This window comes from Seriola dumerili, unplaced genomic scaffold (genome assembly GCF_002260705.1).
Source record: "Seriola dumerili isolate Sdu_G_001 unplaced genomic scaffold, Sdu_1.0 BDQW01000219.1, whole genome shotgun sequence".
In the NCBI taxonomy this organism is placed as follows: Eukaryota; Metazoa; Chordata; class Actinopteri; order Carangiformes; family Carangidae; genus Seriola; species Seriola dumerili.
This window is the reverse complement of record NW_019174474.1, coordinates 659,010-679,487: the sequence shown is the minus strand read 5'-3', so window position 1 is coordinate 679,487 and position 20,478 is coordinate 659,010. Positions and strand designations below refer to the sequence as shown.

At 40.4% G+C, this 20,478-nt stretch overlaps 2 protein-coding genes across 3 annotated transcripts; both read left to right on the top strand.

Moving 5' to 3' along the window:
- Positions 1-2,225: 2,225 nt before the first annotated feature.
- Positions 2,226-12,775, top strand: sema7a (semaphorin 7A (John Milton Hagen blood group)). Of its 2 annotated transcripts, XM_022754477.1 has the most exons (15): positions 2,226-2,414; positions 3,370-3,509; positions 4,300-4,341; positions 4,477-4,572; positions 5,101-5,203; positions 5,416-5,526; positions 5,847-5,989; positions 8,099-8,277; positions 9,265-9,373; positions 9,673-9,868; positions 10,027-10,139; positions 10,439-10,584; positions 10,727-10,785; positions 10,881-11,198; positions 11,320-12,775. In XM_022754477.1, exons 1-15 carry the CDS (start codon positions 2,294-2,296, stop codon positions 11,349-11,351), a joined length of 1,908 nt encoding a protein of 635 aa, XP_022610198.1. In that variant the 5' UTR covers positions 2,226-2,293; the 3' UTR covers positions 11,352-12,775. The 2 variants fall into 2 exon arrangements, with proteins under 2 accessions (XP_022610198.1, XP_022610197.1); XM_022754476.1 differs by having other exon boundaries at positions 10,881-12,775.
- Positions 12,776-16,057: 3,282 nt separating this feature from the next.
- On the top strand, positions 16,058-20,452 carry LOC111228416 (immunoglobulin superfamily containing leucine-rich repeat protein 2-like). The gene is made up of 2 exons (XM_022754279.1): positions 16,058-16,301; positions 17,090-20,452. The coding sequence occupies exon 2, from the start codon at positions 17,099-17,101 to the stop codon at positions 19,238-19,240; it is 2,142 nt and encodes a 713-aa protein (XP_022610000.1). The 5' UTR covers positions 16,058-16,301; positions 17,090-17,098; the 3' UTR covers positions 19,241-20,452.
- Positions 20,453-20,478: the final 26 nt, after the last annotated feature.

Sequence of the window (20,478 nt, the reverse complement as noted above, 5' to 3'; positions counted from 1 at the left end):
GTTTAAGAATTTGTTGTGGGACAAACGTGGGCAAATGCAAGTTAAGCATACAATTCTGGACAGGTTGGATGTTAGAAGATCATTTGCAACATGCCAAGAGATCCGAGGACTGGGCTGAAAAGAAGTCGGTGAAAAAAGCTGAAAACAAAAGAGCATCATGTATCTGGTCAGTTCTTCGCTTTCACGAGCTGATGTCAATGTTTATATATATATATTTACTGGGGAAAAATAGGGGAAGGTTTAGTGGGCTACAGTGGAAATGGAAATATCCAGTGGAAATGTTGTCTGATGAAAAGCTCGGATGAGTCAGAGTTTTTTTTTTTAAGGTTTATTTTATTTGTCTCTCTATGGAACTGTCATAGTTTGCCATGGCAGACACTTTTTGTTAGTTTTGTTTGGACTTTTCTCACTTCCTGTTTTATTTTGTAATTGGTTTCCTTGTGTGTTAGTGTGCAATCACCTTTGCCTCCATTGTCTATATAGTCTTTGTGCTCCCCTTTGTCTGTGTCGGTTCGTCTGTTGATTTCTGATTTTGTCTTCGTCGATTCACATGCCTGTTCATGTGTGGTTGTCCTCAGTCTGTTCATGTTTCCCTGTCTCCTATTTTAAGTTCCTGTGTTTCCCTGTGCTTCACCAATGTTGTGTGTAAGCTTCTTGTTTTGTTAACCCTCCTGTTATGTTCGTTTCTCAGGAACAGCAATGATGTTCCTGGGTCAATTTGACCCGGGGCATGTTTAATTATCCAGAAGTGTCAGAAACCAAAAAATCCCAATAAACATTGTTTATATCTCATTATTAACTGCATTACTAACCATTTCAATCAATATTTAGTGTAATGGTGTTCTTTACCTCTCACAGATCATGATTCAATGAGGATAATTCACTCGTTTTTCATCAAAAAATGCATGTTAAAACTTTTTTTAATGTACTTTGGAAAGACCTACATATAAAATACAAGACTTTTACATGACATTAATTTTTTTTTAATTTTATTTTACATTTTGAAATTTTTTTATTGAGTGATGTTGATAAATTAACACGAGACACCTCTTCTGTTCATCCAGTGTGACATTAGGGCCTGGGTTATAGAGTAGTGGAAGTTGCTCTACCCACTTGTCCCACACTGTCCTAATAGCTGCCAGCTTGTCTCTCTCCCGTCTGACAGCCCTTGTCTCTCGATTATCAAATTGGATTACTCTGGAGAAAATATGAAAAGTCTCCGGAGACATTGTGGCACGAAATATAGCCCTGCCTGTGTCTGCATCCCACAGACTGGCTGTTAATTCATCCTTTGACTTATAGACCCCAGCCAGGATGAGGACCCCCAGATATGCATTTAAATGCATTTCATCCTGCTCCTTACACTTCTCCCCTAAAACACGCCTTCCTTCTAGATTAGCCATTTCGATAATGATTTTCTGTATTGAGTTGGGCATGACCAGCTCAAAAGCTGACTTGATGTCTGTCACACGAGCCTCCTGGGCTGTCACCTGTTTACTTCTGCTGCTCATTTTGTAAAGCTGTGACAGAGAGTATATCATATGTAGCTGCAGAGTGTAATGTTGGTAGGACTCCCTTGCAGAGAATCTTTATATGTTTTGCCCCTCCCCTGCTGAGTGTCCACTCAATGTGGGTGGAGTTTGCCCACGGGAACAGAAAAGGTTCCCGTCAAAAGTCACAACAACACCTGCATTCTTGCACTTTACAGATGAGGTCAAGAGAATAGGGAGAGGGTGTGTGTGTGTGTGACTGGGCTGAAATATGTCTCACAGTTGCAAAGAAACAAACAGTATTTGACACTTTTGACCCCTTTTAGCCTTTTTTTTTTAGATTTTTTAACTTTAAAATGATGGCGGGTTCGAGTCCCGGCTCGGACACGGGGTCTTTCTGTGTGGAGTTTGCATGTTCTCCCCGTGCCTGTGTGGGTTCTCTCCGGGTACTCCGGCTTCCTCCCACAGTCCAAAGACATGCAAATGGGGACTAGGCTGATTGAATACTCTAAATTGACCATAGGTGTGACTGTGAGAGTGAATGGTTGTCTGTCTGTGTGTTTGCCCTGCGATGGACTGGCGACCTGTCCAGGGTGTACCCCGCCTCTCAAATCCCAGCATCAAAGGATGCTGGGATAGGCTCCAGCCTAGGGGAGGGAGGAAGAGAAAGAGGAGGAGGAGGAGCAGCAAAAGCCACAGTCTCTGTTGGTTAGCCTATTCGGTCTGCTCCGATAAGCTGCGAGCAGCTTCAGTAGAGTTGATACATACAGGCACAATACATACTCTCTAAATAAGGCACAAAAATGAAGCGATTTGTCATCATTTACATTTGGCTTGCCGGGGAATTTCAGCTAGTCCTTAGTGTCGATTTGAAGGACACGCCGATTCTTGGATCTAAAAATACTCCAAGACTTCTGAGCAAGGGTAAGCTTCATTTCTCATTTCTGAACAACTGACTGAGAAATTAGTTGGCAATGTAGGTATCCATGTAAAATTAATGTCTCGAATAAGTGTAGCTGTTTAGAAACAGGCTTGCAGTCAATCCTGTCATCAGATCCCTTTTAAACTCGCCAACATATACGTGAGTTTAGATAGATGATCATCTTTACTCTCCAAAAAACAGGTAACACCGGGAGAGGGAATCAAAATTGCAGACATACCACCGCATACAGCCCATGTCACACTTTACAAGAATCATGCAGTAAACAGAGGTTAAATTTACTAAGATAATTTGTATACATTTAAATGAAACACTAACACCTGCACATACATGATATTTAAATAATTTTGTAATATTATAGTCATAATTGTTATGCACACAATTCAATTACAAATTTAATGATGATTTTATTAATGTAGCTTGAGAGGGAAAACAGTTTCAGAAACATTGTGGTTTGTCATTGCATATGACAAACCACAATATAGTCTCAAAAATGACCATAGAACTCTACAGCTACAGTAGAGAGAGAGAGATTAGAAGTCAAACTTTACAGCACCAGACTTATTTCAATTGTAGTGGCTTTTTCTTCCTTCTCTTGGTGTTTCTGTAATAAAGTTCTGTACATCTGAACTGATCACACAGACTTTGAGCAGTACTAATAACGGACTGGAATTTACTGGGAGCTGTACTGGGAGCTACCGCTGCTAGATGCACAACTATTTGAAACAATTTGGATACTTCTGGATTCTTACTACTTTTTTCTGAGCTTTTCAGCAAGACCTTTTATTTTAACTTTGTTCATCGGATCAAACAGACAGTAGATCTTTTGATGTGACTGCACAAAGCGGGCATTGACATTGTTCAGTCTGAATCTTCACTTACATCCTCCCAAGTCTAAAATATGACAATGTGATCCTTCATTTTTTGTCCCTCCCTCAGATACAGTCAGTGGTGGATTTAAATATCAAGTCTATCAGAATCATAGTGTCTTATTCCATCATGAGGACTCTGAGGAGATGTATATCGGGGGGACTGATTTTGTGTTAAAACTTGACATGGATGACTATCATGTCATAGAGGTGGGTGAACCATTGCTTTTCATCTTTTTTTATTTCATGTATTTTATCACCTGCAGAAATGCACTTGCATGTAGTTTTTATCAAGTCGTCTCATATTTTATTGATGTATACTCTCAGCTTGATATCTGTGTGGAAGTGCAGCTGGTCATAATTAGATATTACTGTAACAGATGGCTGTGACAGACCCATTGTTCTCTTGGTCTTTCAGTGATCCACTGACAGGTACTCCCTTTCAAAGCCATTTCTGGCTTCAAGCTCCTGATTAAGTGCAGCTGGTGGTGAACACGTCACAAACAGACCCTGATGACATACAACATACAAGAGTTTCCATAGTATTGCACATGTATACCAGAAAATTCAGATTATGCCAGACACTTTCATGAGGCCACTTTAATTCATCCACTCTTAAGAATGAATGAAGGATGGGCTATTGATTGTTGTCCATTAAACTAGAGCAGATGACAGCTCTGACCGTAAGACACACATAGATTTTCATTTCACTGATGGATACCAGTCTGTGGCAGGAACAACTGAAACCATTCAAAGACATTATCTTGAGTGAAACAAGTTTGGTCAAAGAAAGTAAACCTGAGAGAGAAAATCTCAGATAGGTGCCATACTTTTTACTCTTATCTATCCTCCAGCTATTTCAAACATCAAGTAATCACTAAAAGCACCAGATTTTTGGGCAGAGCTTTTAGAGCAATATTATTTTTGGTTAGCAACTGACAAGGACTGTTTAAAAATCTTAATCTTCCATTTATAATGCCTCATTTTATTTCTCCCACAGAAATTTACTCTGAAAACAACGGGGCAACAGCAGTGCCAAGAGGTTGGTGACTAGAGAATGATGATTTATGTTATCAGAAATGACTATTCAACAAGTATGCTGAGTAATGGATTTTTAAAATGAAATATACAATCTGTTCTGTGTAACAACTTGGCAATAACAGCCTCTCTGCCATAGGGTCCCTGTGAAAATGTCATCACTGTCATTGAGAAGTTTCAGGACAGTTTGTTTGTCTGTGGGACAAATGGACACAAACCACAGTGCTGGAAACTTGTGAGTGTTACACGTTATACTCAAATGACCAGTGAGACTGCAGATTGCAACTAACTGAATGTTGATAAAATGTAAACACGCAAAAGACCCTCTCTAGAGCCAGTGTTTCGTTTGTCCATTCTGGGCTCTGTAGAAACATGTCGGTGCAACATGGTGGGCTCTGTGAAGGGCTCATTCTAAGGTTAACATCAACATGATTTTTTTTTTTGTTTCAGGTGGTTATAAGCTCATGAAAACATAATTATGGATATTATATTCAATTTCTGCCAACAACAGATACCCCTAAATCCTACACACTGGTCCTTTGATATCATATCCGTCTGAGACACTGCAGTTTTTTTTGTGGCTATTCTGGTAACAGCGGGGCACAGCTGCAGTTGTGGTTCTGATTAAACTTTAATCAAACAACCCTGTTTTATAATTTAGGTAGGGTGATGGGTGGCTGGTGTTGGGTGGTTCGGTGTTTTTTCCATCACACTTGTCTATAGAACTATCCTAACATTTTGTTGGCTGTCTGTGGTTCCACAGTTTTCATCAGTGAACAACCAGTCTCATGAAATAGTGGAGAGTTATGAGGGGACGGGCATCTCCCCGTTCGTGTACACCCAGAACTCCCTATCAATCACAGTAGGTAGGTACAGTACAGTATAGTACAGCTTCTTGCATTACTGTAGGTCATGTGTTTGAAGGTTTAAATAGTGTGGCTCACAATTGCAGACTTATGTAACAATAACAAGTCATGTGTGACAGTACTGAGTTGGCAAGCCAGTGCATTTTCACATAAATATTCTCAATAATTGAACATTTCTGCGTCTTCATGTGATGTGTCTCTGATATTTTTAGATGGGGACCTATATGCAGCAGCGCCATTGGGTGCTGACAGAAGTTCATTGCAATTCAGAAGGAAAGCTGGCAGCAGAACTAATGTGTGGATGTATGACAACTGGGTCTCAGGTGGGAAAGGAAAGGACGGAAATGTCTGATGATTATTACACTGCAGTATTCTGATGTGACAATACAAAATGCTGCCATAAACAGGGAAAATAAGCAATAATTAATGTTTCTGATCTGATTCCTGAGTATCATTTAACGTGAATCGGGGCGTTTTTTCCAGAAACACTTCAACGATTTATCTCATACTGTTCACTCCTCAGTGCAGAGTGATTATCGTGTTGATTTTTCCATGCCAAGCTTTTGCGTCACACGTGTGCTGATCCTGCACTATACTGTAAACAGTGGAGTTTGATAAACATATCCTCCTCCTCTTTTCACAGAGCCCACATTCATCTCTGCGTCCTGGGTGAAGCGAAAGGAAGATCCTGAGAATGATAAAATATACATATTTTTCCGTGAAAAGAACTCGGACCACAGCCCAGAGGCCGACCCCTGGATATCAAGGGTTGCCAGAGTTTGTAAGGTACGCAGGACACTGGAGTGCACTTGGCTTACGTCAGTGAAGCTCACACCTTTCTAAACCACTAAGCTCTCAAAAACCTCATTAGCTCAGCTTTAGTAATCAAGCTAATAGTCATCCAAGTCTAGTTCAAGTAACATGGAAGGTCAATAGGAATTGATTACTTGATGCTGGAACATTTCTATTGTTGTTAGTTTTGATGATACAGTATTCATATTAAATGTCAATGTGATCTCATATGAAAAATAAGGTTGTAAGGGTGCAGCTACAAGCATGACAATTTTTATCATTAAAAACAGCAAATGTATTGTCATTTAGGAGAGAGCAATTTATCAATTCTGACTTCAATGCATCATTGATAGGCTACTTCTGAATACATTTTTATTATCAGAGAGAAATATACCAAACATTTAGTACTTCTCTGAACTAACAAGATGATCACTGCATGCAAACAAACAACAGCAGCAGAGAAGAAGAGAGTGTGCACTAAGAATGTGATTTAATGTGCCACGGATCAGTCCTATTGGTGCCAATCCTATTGGTGCTAGCGTCGATACTTCAAATAGGACTTGGTATGGGTACTATCAGTATTAGGTATCAATCTGTCCACCTATGGTTCAAACAACATTGATTGGATGAAAAAGACTAGTATTACCTCTGGGGGGGGGGGCTAACCTCTTTCCTTGACCTCAAAGGAAAATATTATGAAGTCAAGGAGAAATATGAGGGAGAATTCATAAGGCAACTGCGGCGCTGAGAGGATCTGACTGCACTTTTTTTTATTAAACCAACTTTATTTATAAAACATAGAGCGTAAATACTCCTTTCTAAGCACAAAACAAACAGGATTAAAATGCTGATATAACATAAAATGAAAGAAATATAGAATAAGAAAGATTTAAGTATATAGAGTTTCCTGGCATAGGCACTCTTGACCTTTTTTTTTTTTTACATTTGTTAAGTAGAGAAAGTTAATTTCAGTGCATTCCATGATGGGGGGTATTTAGTGAAACATTTATGTATATAGTGTTTCGTTATGATGATGATATTGTTAACTATAAATTCAATATGCTTGCTCATCATGACGACTCCTAACTAGATTTGAGAGAGTAGAGATCTATATCCATGAATTTGGAGCTCAGCCAATCACACAAGGAAGAAGTTTTGCATCGTGTCACAAATATAAAATAGATGCTCTATTGTTTCTACATTTACATGGGACTACCCTGGTGAAACTATTGCACAATGGTGCACCACATAAATGTTGCTGCTGCACAGAATTGTGGGATGCCATTATCTCCTTTCCTTTCATAAAGAAAGTCCGGTGTATTCTATGCAAAAGGAGATACGATACGAAGCACTGAAGCTCCTTTCAACAGCATTCAGGAAATTTGATCAGCTCGCTTAAATACTTCCAGAGAACAAGACTGTATAATACATTGATATTGATATATGCCTATAGGACTCATAAAGAACGCTCAGTGAAATGCAATAATAATTTCATGCTCTGTCAGTGCGTCTCCTGCTTTGCCAGTCAAAGGAGATGAAGTGCCACCATCTGTCAAAGCAGTGTTATTTGATGTTGACGTCAGTCTTTGTTTCATTCAGGGAACCATGTTTAAGGTCAACCACTATTTACAGGTTTATCAGAAGAGTTATGGCACATGGATGTGTTCATACTGAGGGCTCAAGCTGTCATCAAAGATTATATGATAACCTTGTTGGAAATTAATTATTGGCTTGCACTGTGCTTAAAAAAACAAAGGGTGATGGAATTATAGTGGGAAAGGTGATATGCCATGGTTTTGTAAATACAGTGCCAGGGTCTGACAAGTGTACACATAATTAAAGTATTGAAGCAGATTAATGTAGTAGTACAAAGGTGTGTTGCAGGGTGGTCTCATTCCCACTATCCAAGAGTCAGCCTTCCTCTTCCTTGATAAACTGCTGTCTTTTCACCCTTGTTATTTGACATCCCTGCAAAACAAGACTTGTCTTATCATGGCCCATGTCACCTCAGTCCTATCAAATAACGCTTGGTTGATGAATTTCAGCTAGCAAGAAAATTGAAAGAGCGTCTTCCCGGTGTAAATCATCTGTATTATTTTACAGGTAGATGAAGGAGGATCAAAACGATTCTTCCAGAACATGTGGACATCTTTTCTCAAGGCCCGACTTGTCTGTGGATTTCCATTAGAGTCGCTGTATTTCAGCCGTCTCCAAGACATCTATGTGATGCATGCCGAGGACTGGCACGACACCAGAATCTATGCCCTTTTCACGAGTAGCTGGTTCGACACTTTTCCTTCCTTTTTATTGTCAGCAACTAGGCAGCAACATGAGTAAAGCGCTTATTGGGCAACACAGAATAGCTCTTGCTTTAAATTGAAAGCTCAGCATTTTGAAATGTTTTGGAGACAAAACTAACCTTGTCCTGTAGGTCTGGACCCACGCAGTGTGTTACTGAACAAGCTTTGTCATGAATAACAACCGCCATGGAGAGCGGGTTTTCCACGTGACCAAAACATAAACAGATATCAAAAAACTAAATCTGATATGATCTAATATGTGTCCCTGAGGCTACATGTTGACACACTATGTCTTATGAGTGGGTTTAGGATTCAAGATTAGACCCACACATAAGAATAACATTATGCACTATAACGTTATGTCATGTGCTATAATACCATCATTTCATTTGACTGGCCCCGCCCAGTAGGAGGCTCTTTCAAACTTAATGTCCCCTGTTTGCGAGGCATGAATTTACATATCATCGGGACTATCTCGTCAGACTTGACAAAGCTCCCCCAGAGCCTCATAAGATATGAAACCAGCTGAGTGGTACTTCTCATAACAAGTAAACTGACCATTATGTGTAAATTCAGTGGGACATGCCTCATTGAATTCCATCCTGAGCAGATTCTCACACCATGTGCTGTATTTGCTCGATGGCCAAGGGAGCTGCCCTTCTAGCACTCAACCAAGCCTCTGAAAACTGACAGGGCCCTTGTGTCTGAAGTGGAAACTGAATATTTGTCAATAAGTTTGGAGGATTTCCCACTTATTCTGTCAGATACACAAAGTTTGATTGATGGGGTTGCATGAATCTGGTATGATCTATTTTGTGAGGACTGCACTCAATTTGGCTAATCAATGAAAAGTTATTCAGTTCTTCTGTGCCCTGCCCTGTGCCACAAAACTTTTGTAAAAATCCAATCATTACTCTTGAGGTATTGTGCTATCCATGCTAACCTCGGTTGTCTTTTTTTAACTGCTAGGAACTCTACAGCAGTTTGCATCTATTCTATACGAATGATTGAAGAAATATTTGAGACCTCAACTTTCAAAGGCTACAACAAAGACATCCCCACACCAAGGCCAGGAACGGTAAGGACTTGTTTTGTTACAATGTGGCTTTGCAGTTACAGAGCCTGGGTGTAGATTTAAAAAAAAAAAAAAAAAAAAAAAAAACTCAGACATGTTACATAAATGGGTGGAATTTCCTCTCTATGCAGTAAATTGTAGAGAAAACCACTTGCTTGTTCCAGCTATTCAGTTTGCAGCTGGAGGAGTTTGTCTTGAATTTGCTTTTATACAACTTTGTATATACTTGTACTTTGTATACCTGATGACGTCAGAATTGCTTAACCTGCAAATATTCAGTTTTGTGTCCATGTATCTCTCAGTGCGTTCCAAATAGCAGGAGACTGCCACCGGCCACAGTCAATGTGGTGAAGGATAACCCTGAAATGACTGACTGGGTTCACTCCATGCACTACACAGCTCCGTTTTATATAAGCAGCAACAACTATACCAAGATAGTTGTGGACCGAGTTCAAGCAGTGGACCAGCACATGTATAACATCCTGCTTCTAGCCACTGGTAAACTGTGGAATCTCTGTGTGTTTCCCCATTGACCTCTCTTGTAATCATGCATTATTTATAATCTCTGCTAGAAACAATGGGCTAAAAATATAGCATTAGGTAGCACTCCCAAAATAACACCATTTCATTTTGCTCTCTGTGTGTTGTTCCAACAGATTCTGGGAAGATCCATAAAGTCTTAGAGGCCGGATCTGAACCTTTCATCATCTCTGAAACTCAACTCTCCAACAGTTCATCCATACAATCAATGAAACTCAACTCCAAAAAGGTACAGCTCATTTAAAACGCCAATTCGCCACATAAGTGAATTTTAAGATATCAATATTGAATATTAACAATGGTTCAAATGACTATGTGTAAAGCACAGTTGGGCTATAGTTAGTCCCATGTCAAAGATCTCACGATTATGCTCAATGCACATGTGCAAATTTCCAAAAAGTGCTGCTTCCCTTCTCTGTTTGACTTGAATACTGTTTTGGTTTGCTTATTGCACCGCACTCAAGTTGGAAAAGAAAGCTATTAATGCAGGCTTAAAGGGAAATTGTGTTTTTGTCTTTCATTGCTCAGAAAAAGTTAGTCATGGGCTTTTCAGAGAAAATCTCCACCTTGGACCTCCAGAAGTGTCAGGAATACAACTCCTCCTGTGAAACATGTGTTCTGGCCCGGGACCCATATTGTGCCTGGACTAAGTTTGGATGCACCCCGACTGTCCCGTAAGTGTGGACATTGTTCACACCAAGACCCTTTAGTGCACAATGAGAGTCAAACATTTTATAGAAAAAGCAGATCATCTATCACATTAAAAGAAAAGAAAAAAAAAGTACTACTTGGAACATGTTTTGTTTTTGTTCACAGTGGGGGCATTCAAAATGTCATGAATGGAGAAACAACTGTGTGTCCCACATCAGCAGAAGGTAACTAATGACTGCCATTATTCATACTACACACTGGCTAAAGGCCCACAAAATTAAGATCAGATCTATATTTTATTTTGTTTTAATTCTTTTAGGACAAAAGCAAGTAAACCGGACCAGACGGGAGATAGATTCATCATCACCAGTGCATTTGAGCACGGTTCATTCAGTCGCCCTGAGTGTCCCTTTCTACCTGTCGTGCCCCATAGACTCTTACCATGCGGTCTACACCTGGGAGCACAAAGGCAAGAGCAGCCCTTGTCTGCAAATGCAGTCTAACTGCCTGCACCTCATCCCTGCCATGACACAAGAGAACTATGGCGTCTACGAGTGTGTTTCCAAAGAAAAAGACTACACAAAAGTGGTGAAAAAATATCACCTTACGCAGCAAAGGATCCTCACAAAGACCGCAAGTGAGACGCCTTATAAAGAAAACGATGTTGCGTCGCAGACAGTATCTATCATACTTGGACTGGCTGTAGCAGTGCTTCATCTAATTATTATTTAAACTTTCCTCTATTTTCTCTTTGAAAGGTCTTCCGGTTGCTCCAAACCCCACATTTTGAAAATGGAGCATCAGCATTCACAGGCCCTTTTTCCTCTGCCATGGCTAATCATGCCAGGACACAGGCAGCACTAAAGGAAATCCACTGTAACACAACAACTCAAACTGGAACACTCCTCCTGTGAACTTCAAACCAACTTAGTGCAGCTGTTGACATAGTAGAGGTGTTTGGCAGAAGAGTTTCAAATCTACAGGAACAAGCTGTCGCCAAGTTTAGAACAGGAAAAGGTTGATATTATGAAAGGAGCAAATCACGACCAATCAACAGCAGGATGCAGCTTAGCTCACCTGTGGAGTTTGTTTAGATCTTGATCCTGCATGAAGCATTGTAATGTTTCATTGAGTGAGTACTTGTCTTTCTTTTAAGACAAGGAAAAGAGGGGAGGTATAAGAAGTAATCTGAGGGAATGCCTTTAAACAGGGTTCAGTCTGTATATGACTCTAACCCTCAAACCAAGCACAAACCAAGCACAAACCAAGCACAAACCAAGCACAGCGTTAAAATGTAAGCTTCCAGGCAGACAGCCACCGACCGATATACAGTAAGGAGATGTAGTGTAGTTTTAAGTCCTGCACATATAGAGGGGTATCTTGTGGCTCTCTCTGAGTCTTTAGAGGTCAAGAAGCTGTTGTGCTCCCGTGTGATTTTCCTCTGTGCCTCACTCAGATTACTTCATTCAGTGTCACAGTTTTTAGGGAAGGGAGGAAGTACCCAGAGACCTTCGCTGAATGTTTCAGTTTTGTTTTACCACTGTAACAGCAAGTGGTAGGGAGCTATTTGAAAAATATGCAATGAAAGATGTTTTTGCTACTGAGCAGACCACGTCTAGAATTAAATTTGCACATAAAACATACATACATGAACATAAATGTAAATGTATATTATTGCACTTGCGTAGAACAGTTTTGTGATGGACGTTGAAGGGAATAGTTTTGACTGTACTCACACAATGTGCAAACATTTGTTACTGATGTTTTAAATGAGGTAATGGTAAATGTTAAACCAATTTTGTAATGTAATTTGCTTTGTAATGTCCATTACACAGCAATATCTGGCAAAAGTTTGCTTATGAATACTAGGCTAACTAATAACTAAACTAATAATTAGCTAACATTTAGCAACCAAAAGCTACTGCCAGACCAAGTGAGGCTGTAGCAGCAAAACAGCTGAATACAATGAAGTGAGCAGTGTTGCGTTTTATTGTGTATCAATTCAACTTTCCTCTTGTAAGAAAAGGAAAATGTTATTTCCTCAATGATCATTCTTTTTAACATGTCTCGCTTCAAACAAGACATGGTATAAACTACTAAGATAAATATATTTATTATTTAAACACTACTGGTACGATTTAAACATTTATTTTATTGCTAAATCTTTCATATTTGAGATTTTTGTACTTAGCAATGGGTCCTTAGAATTTCAAAACCTGTCTGTTGTTGTATATGTTGTATATTTTGCAAATTAATATATATCATTAAAAAAAAAGAAAAATGGAATTGAAAATCATAACGTTCATAACTCTCTTTGTTGATCCATGCATCATAGATCATATAATTTGAATTTATTCTTCCTTAGTAGGTCATTCCTTCATCAGACAGCCCTCAGTAAACCAGGTGCATCCTAATCAGAGAGTAGACAACACTATAAGAATCTTTCACCTAATCTGTCTGGTTTCTGGATCCAAAGTCTCAACGCTGCCCAGGATGACCAAATGAGTACATCTTGTTACACAAGGAGAGACACAAACTCCCATCACTCCAAAACCACTTGAGTGGAAATCCTGGACTCTCATCAAATATTCTTTCAGATAAACTAACTGGGAAACTGCATGAGGATTTTCATGCTGTTTATCCTAAATCCAAGGGAAACATCAGGATTCACATCTACACAGCATCTCTGAATACGATTTCTATTTTCAGAAAACAAACACTGCCAATACCTGTTACAAAGTGAACTGCTGTGACTTTTAGTGATACTGAAGGCAGAATATCATGAACAGCACAAAAGTCACAGAGCACAGTCGTCTGGGCGGATTAGCTGTTTGTGACCAAACCCTGCTGTTGCTATGTTGGGTTGTCAGGAAAATGTTTTTCATTTATTATACATTGACTAACACATGCCCTATAGTTAGTGAAATATTCTTTCTGCCCACAGGCTCCACCTAACACCACAATTTCACAGTTGTTTTCATCTGAGGTTTCATCACAGACTTTTAACAGCTGAGGGAGATGTGGCTCTGCATGCTGTGTTGAGTTATTTTGTTTTTGTTTTGCATGTGCATGTGTCTTGCAGTCAGCCTCGGGTCACTTTCATGCAGATCATGAAGTCTCTGGCTTAAGCTGGATCTGACACAACACCTGACCTAACAGCTAATTGCCTCCCATGATTAAGTCTACCTACAGGCCAGGTAGAAGCATGTATTCTTAGCTGAAATGTAAATGTAAAACATGTTGTTATGGATCACCACATGATTAGTCTTTGGTGTCTATGAGTCATTTTATGAGTCATCCTAGCCCTCTTTGCTCATACTGTAGGATTAAAACAACATGGTTTCCTGGCAACCTTTGGTGTTACACTGTATAGTTAAGCATCACTGATAGGATTTTTCTGACAGCCTACTTTAAGATACTTTCAGGATCTACATCTCTTTACTGTTGCCATCTCTGAGTCTAGATGGCACCAGGCTGCAGTCTAAACTGTGCGATATGGTGACCGTGAGCTTCCAGTCTCTGATATGAGTACTTTGAACTCCAGAGGCCTTGGAGTGCAGTTTGCAGTTTTCCTGTTGTGCTTGACAGGACTAGAAGGAAGTCAATTCAACTGGAAGGAAGCCAAAATAAATGCAGTAATGGAGTATAAACAAACAATGACAGTCTGTTTTTTCCAAGAAAGGAAACCAAACAAAGCTCATTACTGGAACCACACCCCATGGTATAAAAATACTGTAACCATACTCAGAACATGGTCTGTATTTACAGCACGGTACCAGCAGAGGTTTCTGTCGTCTAACAGGACGGACATAAATTCAGAACCCCAACCACATCCATGTCAACTAAATTGCTATCCCCAGGCCCTCCATCTTAAATTAGTCTTCATCAGAAAGGTGCGTCGAACTTAAGTACAGTACAGACAACACTGTAAGGACTCTTTAGCTTGAAGCCTGATGTGTCAGCACTCTTAATGTTATTATTTGTAAGCGTGAGGTTTGTGGGTTGACCTACAGAAATTATTCAGATTCTGTCTGCAACTGCAGTTTTTCGACAGCAGAGGTCACTGTTGTCTAACAGGACTGACATATTTACAACCCCCAACCTTAACTACAGTATCAAACCTTTGATAGTTAAAGTTCAATATGTAAATTAAAACTGCTGCAATCATTTGTCCTGTCCATATTGGTCATTAATAGATCATTTTCTGAGATGTTTCCGATGTAAGTGATGGATGGCAAAATCCAGATTCCTTGTTCAGTGTAATAATAATACATTTGAAAATTTATCTGAAGTTAAAGTTTGAGGCTTCAGCAGCTCGAGTTAATTCAGATAAAGTGAGAATTGTCCAAAATTAATGTGAAGTTTAATGTGTGTTTAATGTTTAATGATGTTTAGTGTGTATTGTGTTGAGTTTTGCTGTGTATTGCATTGCTCAAGTCTAATTTTGAGACATAGCAAGCAGGTCCAACCCTATTTTAAGATGGCCTTTCCTAGTGCTCTGTGAAATATGTGCATTATACAGCTGTTACTTTGTTATGTGTTTATATGAGTATGTGTGTGTATGTGTATATGTATATATGTTTATGTACATGTATGCACATTATATACATGTACATAGATATGTATGCTATTAGTATATAGCATTATTACTATTAGACCTACTTTTTCCACCACTGTTTATTGTTATGGCCAAGAGGAGTTTTGTTTGAATTGCATGTCACAGAGAGTTCATACTGTAGTACACCAGACGATGGCAGTATTTTAGCAGGAAACAAGTCTCCTCAAGTACTAACACTAATCAACATGACTGAACAATTAAGGAAACATAATGAATAATAACGTTTATTTGAAGAAAAAAAGATAACAATATGCTCAAAGTCAGAGGCGGTCTCATGAATTTAAAACAAATTAGTTACAAAATCATAATCACAAATATTTCAGGTTGAGATAACAATTTTTTGTTTTTCCTTAAAGTAATTTGTTATAGCTTTCTATTCCACTTCCGGTTATAACATATTCACTGAAGCTTACAAATGAATTCAGGCGTCACATAACGGTGTTATAATGAAATGCCATCAAATGATCTGGCTCTTGATGTGGCTCGAGATTTTGCCTCTTTTTAATTTTCGTACTCTGCTGACATTCAGACTCTTCTTTTTTGTTTGTTTGCTTTTTTGTTTGTTTGTAATTACTGAAGATCAGTTCTAATAATGCTGCAGGAAAGTGTGTCTGTAACCTGCTTCTTGCAGCACAACTAAACTTAAAATCTGTCAGTGCGTTTGGAAACTCTGGGTTTTTAAAGACAATAGACAACAGGCAAACCGAATGAGGTCAAAGATTAGGCTTGGGCCGGGGTAATAAATTAAACATGGGATTCTAAATTATGAATTTTCTTTGAGGGTGGAGGACCCGGAGCTTCTGTATCTTTAATAGTGAGGAGAGAGATGGGAGAGGCTGCGCGTTCACGGTTCATTTTCTCGCTCAGCGGCGACGGGAACGCGCAGTGGATCCCACTCTCGCTGGAGAGGAAAAAAGCGCCGTCGGATTGCAACAGCGACTCACCGGGAAAAATGTTCCCACCACCGCCCTTCATCCGCGCTGTCCAGGTCTGCAAAAGTCATGTGAAAGGATCCACAACACATGAGGACTCGAGTTTATTCGACCATTAAACTTGTTTCAGAGGATTGTGAACTCCGAAGGTGATTTATAAGACACAGGAATTGAAGTTAACATTGGACAGGTAAGACGATTCAGTAGTTACTCAGGTGGTTACTGTTCGTGAAAATAATGATAAAAAATAAATAAATAAATAAATTCCAAATAATGAGCAGTGTCCAAATCTAAGCTGAGGTGGAAGAAATCGCCCTGCAGGCCAGTTGCAACTCTAGTGAATCACAAGGGCATCTGTGCGTAAGTGTAGAAAGGTACAATGTACAGCAAATGGACATGTTGCCATTTAACTTTTTTTTTTTTTTTTTTTTTTTTTTAAAGTAAAGTGTTTCAAGTAACTGCAAAAATCTAAATGGTTTCAACACCACAGACAGCGCCAGTTTGTCCGCACCGGATTGTGGAAACGCGCTTAGAGCAGGAGAGACCACCTGACCCTGAAATTGCTGCAAAAAGATGAGACACAGCAAATGTGCATGGATATCCAAAACTCCTAAAATAAACGCTATAAATGTTGTTTTTGTTATGTGATTTGTGGGAAAAGGCAATGGGAAACTGTGTGCGATGCTTGCAGATATGACAGCAGCAGTTGTATTGTTCATATCGTGTTGTTGTTTTCAGCGTCTTTGCTTTTATTAGTTTGTAATGCAGTTTTGAAAAGTGCTGTTGAGCCTTTTAAAAAAGCATAACCTAGCCTACACATTTGAATTAATATGAGATAAAAGCTTTCACAGTACATATCCGCTGCTGTAATGGACATAATGGATGTTATGTAGGCATCTGATTTTTAAAAAAAAAAAGAAAGGAAGAAAGAAAGAAAAAAAAGTCATTTGGCTAATGTCTGGTAATTGATACTTGCAGGTGCAGAAAATGGCGAGAAGACTCCTGCAGCTCCTTGCCTTGTGGACTACTGTGATTGGCATTGTGCAGTGCTGTCCAGAGCTCTGCAGCTGCCAGGATAAATTTGCCCACCAGTTTGCAGACTGTGCTTACAAGGACCTGCTGGTGGTACCTGTGGGCCTCCCATCCAATGTTACCACCGTCAGCCTTTCTGCCAACAAGATCAATTTACTGAAAAGTAAAAGCTTCATCAATATCACTCAGGTCACCTCTCTTTGGCTGGCCCACAATGAGATCATTACCATAGAGACGGACACCTTGGCCCCCCTGATCCAGCTCCGCAACCTGGACATAAGTTACAACAAGATTGTGAACTTTCCATGGGAGGATCTGCACAACCTCACCGCCCTGCAGCTTCTGAAAATGAACAACAATGAGATGGTGAACCTTCCAAAGGATGCCTTTTCCACACTCAAAGACTTGAGGTCGCTGCGCATTAACAATAACAAGTTCAGCACCATTGTGGAGGGCACCTTCAGCGCTCTCTCCTCCATGTCCCACCTTCAGATTTTTAACAACCCCTTCACATGCTCCTGCAGCCTGGAGTGGCTGAGGGAGTGGATCACAACAACTAAGATTTCTGTCCCTGAGCCAAATTCAATTGTATGTGAGGCCCCTGAACACCTGAAAGGCACACTGGTTACAAAGATACCTAAACTGGACTGTAGGGCCCCTACTGTCACTATAACCTACCAGCCCAACATTGAGAACACAGAGCTCTATGAGGGTTTTATGGTCATCTTAAATTGTGAGACAAAAGGGAGCCCCAAACCACAGGTCAGCTGGGAGGTAATTGCAGGAAATCAAAACGATCTGTTCCCTCTGCCATCCACTGCAGAGATTAATGATGCGCCAATTAATGATAAAACAACCAACAATCGATTTCTCGTCTTTAGAAACGGCACTCTCATCATCCCTCGTATGAGTAAAAGGGAAGATGGAAATTACAGCTGCTCTGCAGTGAATGATTTGGGCAAAGCAGAGAGCAGTGTTAGAGTGGCTATGGCAGGCACCCAAAAACATGCCAGTAACTCAGTGCTCGATTCTACCGATGGCAAAATCCATCCGTCTGCTAAAAAGCCCACAGAGACCAAGCCCTCTAAAAACAATGTGATCGACTGGGCCAAGCCTGAAGAAAAGACAAAGGGCAGTCCTGAAGCTTCAGACAAAACTAACCGCAAGGATCCAACTGGCAGTTTTATAAAGAACCCCACCTTTGCAACCAAATGCGGTGTGAGAGAAAGCAGCGAATACATCTCCAACCATGCCTTCAACATGAGCTTGGAGGACCTGAAGCAGTACACCTTTGATTTTGGTGTTATTGCATTAGAGGTGTCGGAGACGGAGGCCAAAGTTCAGCTGAATCCGCTGCAGCTTCCCAGCAGCAAATCTAACCTTCATCTCAGTCAAACTGAAAACCAGGAAACAGTGAATAAAGAGCCCGTGGGGTTGTACCAGTCTTCATCCGGTAAAGCCACCCTGGACATGGTCTACCTCTGTGTAAATACAGGAAATGGACACTCTGTGGTTGAGTGGTCCAATATAGAAGAAGGGGTTAATGCCTACCACTTCCGTGGTTTACAGCCTGGCACCAATTACACACTTTGTCTCACCTATGGGGGGCAGGACTGCCAAGTCCAAGTGGTCTTCACAACTAGGAAGAAGATCCCCTCCCTGCTTATCATCGTTGTTGTCAGCATCTTCCTGCTGGCTCTGGCCACTGTTCCCTTATTGGGGGCCACCTGCTGCCATTTGTTATACAAGTACCAAGGGAAGACCTACAAACTGATCATGAAGGCTCACAATCCGGATCAGATGGAGAAACAAATGGCTGGAGACTTTGATCCCAGGGCGTCTTTTGTGGAGTCAGAGAAAACCTTCAACCCCAGCGAGTTGGGCGAAGGGGAGGGAGAGGCCGAGGGAGAGGAGGGAGACGGAGAGGGGGAGGCAGAGGGGAGCGTGGTGACCGAGTCCATCCCCGGTTCCTCTTCCAAAACCAACCAGGAGGAGTTCGAGATGGGCTCGGAGTACAGTGACAGATTACCGCTGGGAGCAGAGGCAGTCAACATCTCGGAGGAGATCAACGGCAACTACAAGCAGCCAAGCCGCTGAGCTCCGCTGATGTCTGCGAGTATCATGTAAAATATTTTACTTTTAAGTAGCCTACATTCAAGCAGGTAACTCACCCACCATTACTACACGTGAAAAACGACGGCGCCTGTTTAAAAAAAAAAGGTGGATCTTTTAATTTTTTTTTTTTTTTTTTTACCTCAGAAATTACTCCGCCAGTCACTGAGATTGTGAATTGATTCATGTGACATTTGTCGTTACTGTAAGGTTAAAATAGGTAACATACGTTTACAATGCAAGCACAGACTTCTAGTTTATCAGACCTCAAGACTGACATGAAAACAACGAAGTGTTCCCTTTCTGCAGGACAGACACGGACGGCGAGGCGAGCGGAGTTCATGCGTAATTAAAAGCAAAAAAAGAAAAAAATTTAATCGCCGGTTTGGAGAGCACAAAAAAAGCAAAGCAAAAAATAAGAATAAAAGTGCCATATATTGCAAAGCCATTTTAAACAAACTGGCATCAGGGAAAATTTGCTCTTTCTAAGCTGTGTGCGTCTGTGGATGAGCCTTCTCTAAAAGAAACCTCACACGGGCCAATTATCTTCTCAGGTGTCGGCACTCCGACTCCACTGACTCGTCCACGGAGCAGAAGCCAACAAATCTGGATGATGAGATTTGATGAAATGATACTATTAGATGCAGATAGAATATTTGATTTCGGCGTCACTGCGCCTGACATCGCACACAGCAGCGTCCTGCCCGCTGTCCTGTGAGTCCCAAAAGGGAAATTTCACCGTCAGCTGTGTTGTGCTTAACGGGACATCCCAGGTTCTTTACCAACATGTTGTTTCACGTAACGTATAAGGCTTTAAAAAATGTGCGATTTTAACCTCTTTAATCCACGGGTGCTTGCTATACTACTCTCGCTTTTTACAATGAACGTGTCCATGGCATGTCACACGTATTTCCTTGTGTGGTTTTTATTAGTGTAGTCTAGAGGACTTTAGATGTTATACTGTCAACCTGTGATGTAAAGCCATGTGAATTGAAATTATTCTTTTTTACGACGGTAAGTTTAACTGAAGCCTCATCAGAGAGGGCGCGTGTGAGCGTCTCACGGCTTCACTGTCTTGTAATTTGATGCATAGTGAGTTTTTGTGAACTATGTTGTAAAACAAGAAACCCCGTGACCTTTGGAGATTTTTTGATATAATTTTATGTAAGTGGAATTAATAAAACATATGAAACTATACAGACCGTTTTCTGGATTCGTCACTG

Bases quoted from the DNA above. Each gene is read 5' to 3' on its own strand.
- sema7a (XM_022754476.1), top strand. From the start codon at position 2,294: ATGAAGCGATTTGTCATCATTTACATTTGGCTTGCCGGGGAATTTCAG. The intron at 4,342-4,476 runs GTTGGTGACTAG...TCTCTGCCATAG, and splicing joins GGCAACAGCAGTGCCAAGAG to GGTCCCTGTGAAAATGTCAT. The intron at 5,990-8,098 runs GTACGCAGGACA...ATTATTTTACAG, and splicing joins GGGTTGCCAGAGTTTGTAAG to GTAGATGAAGGAGGATCAAA.
- LOC111228416 (XM_022754279.1), top strand. From the start codon at position 17,099: ATGGCGAGAAGACTCCTGCAGCTCCTTGCCTTGTGGACTACTGTGATT.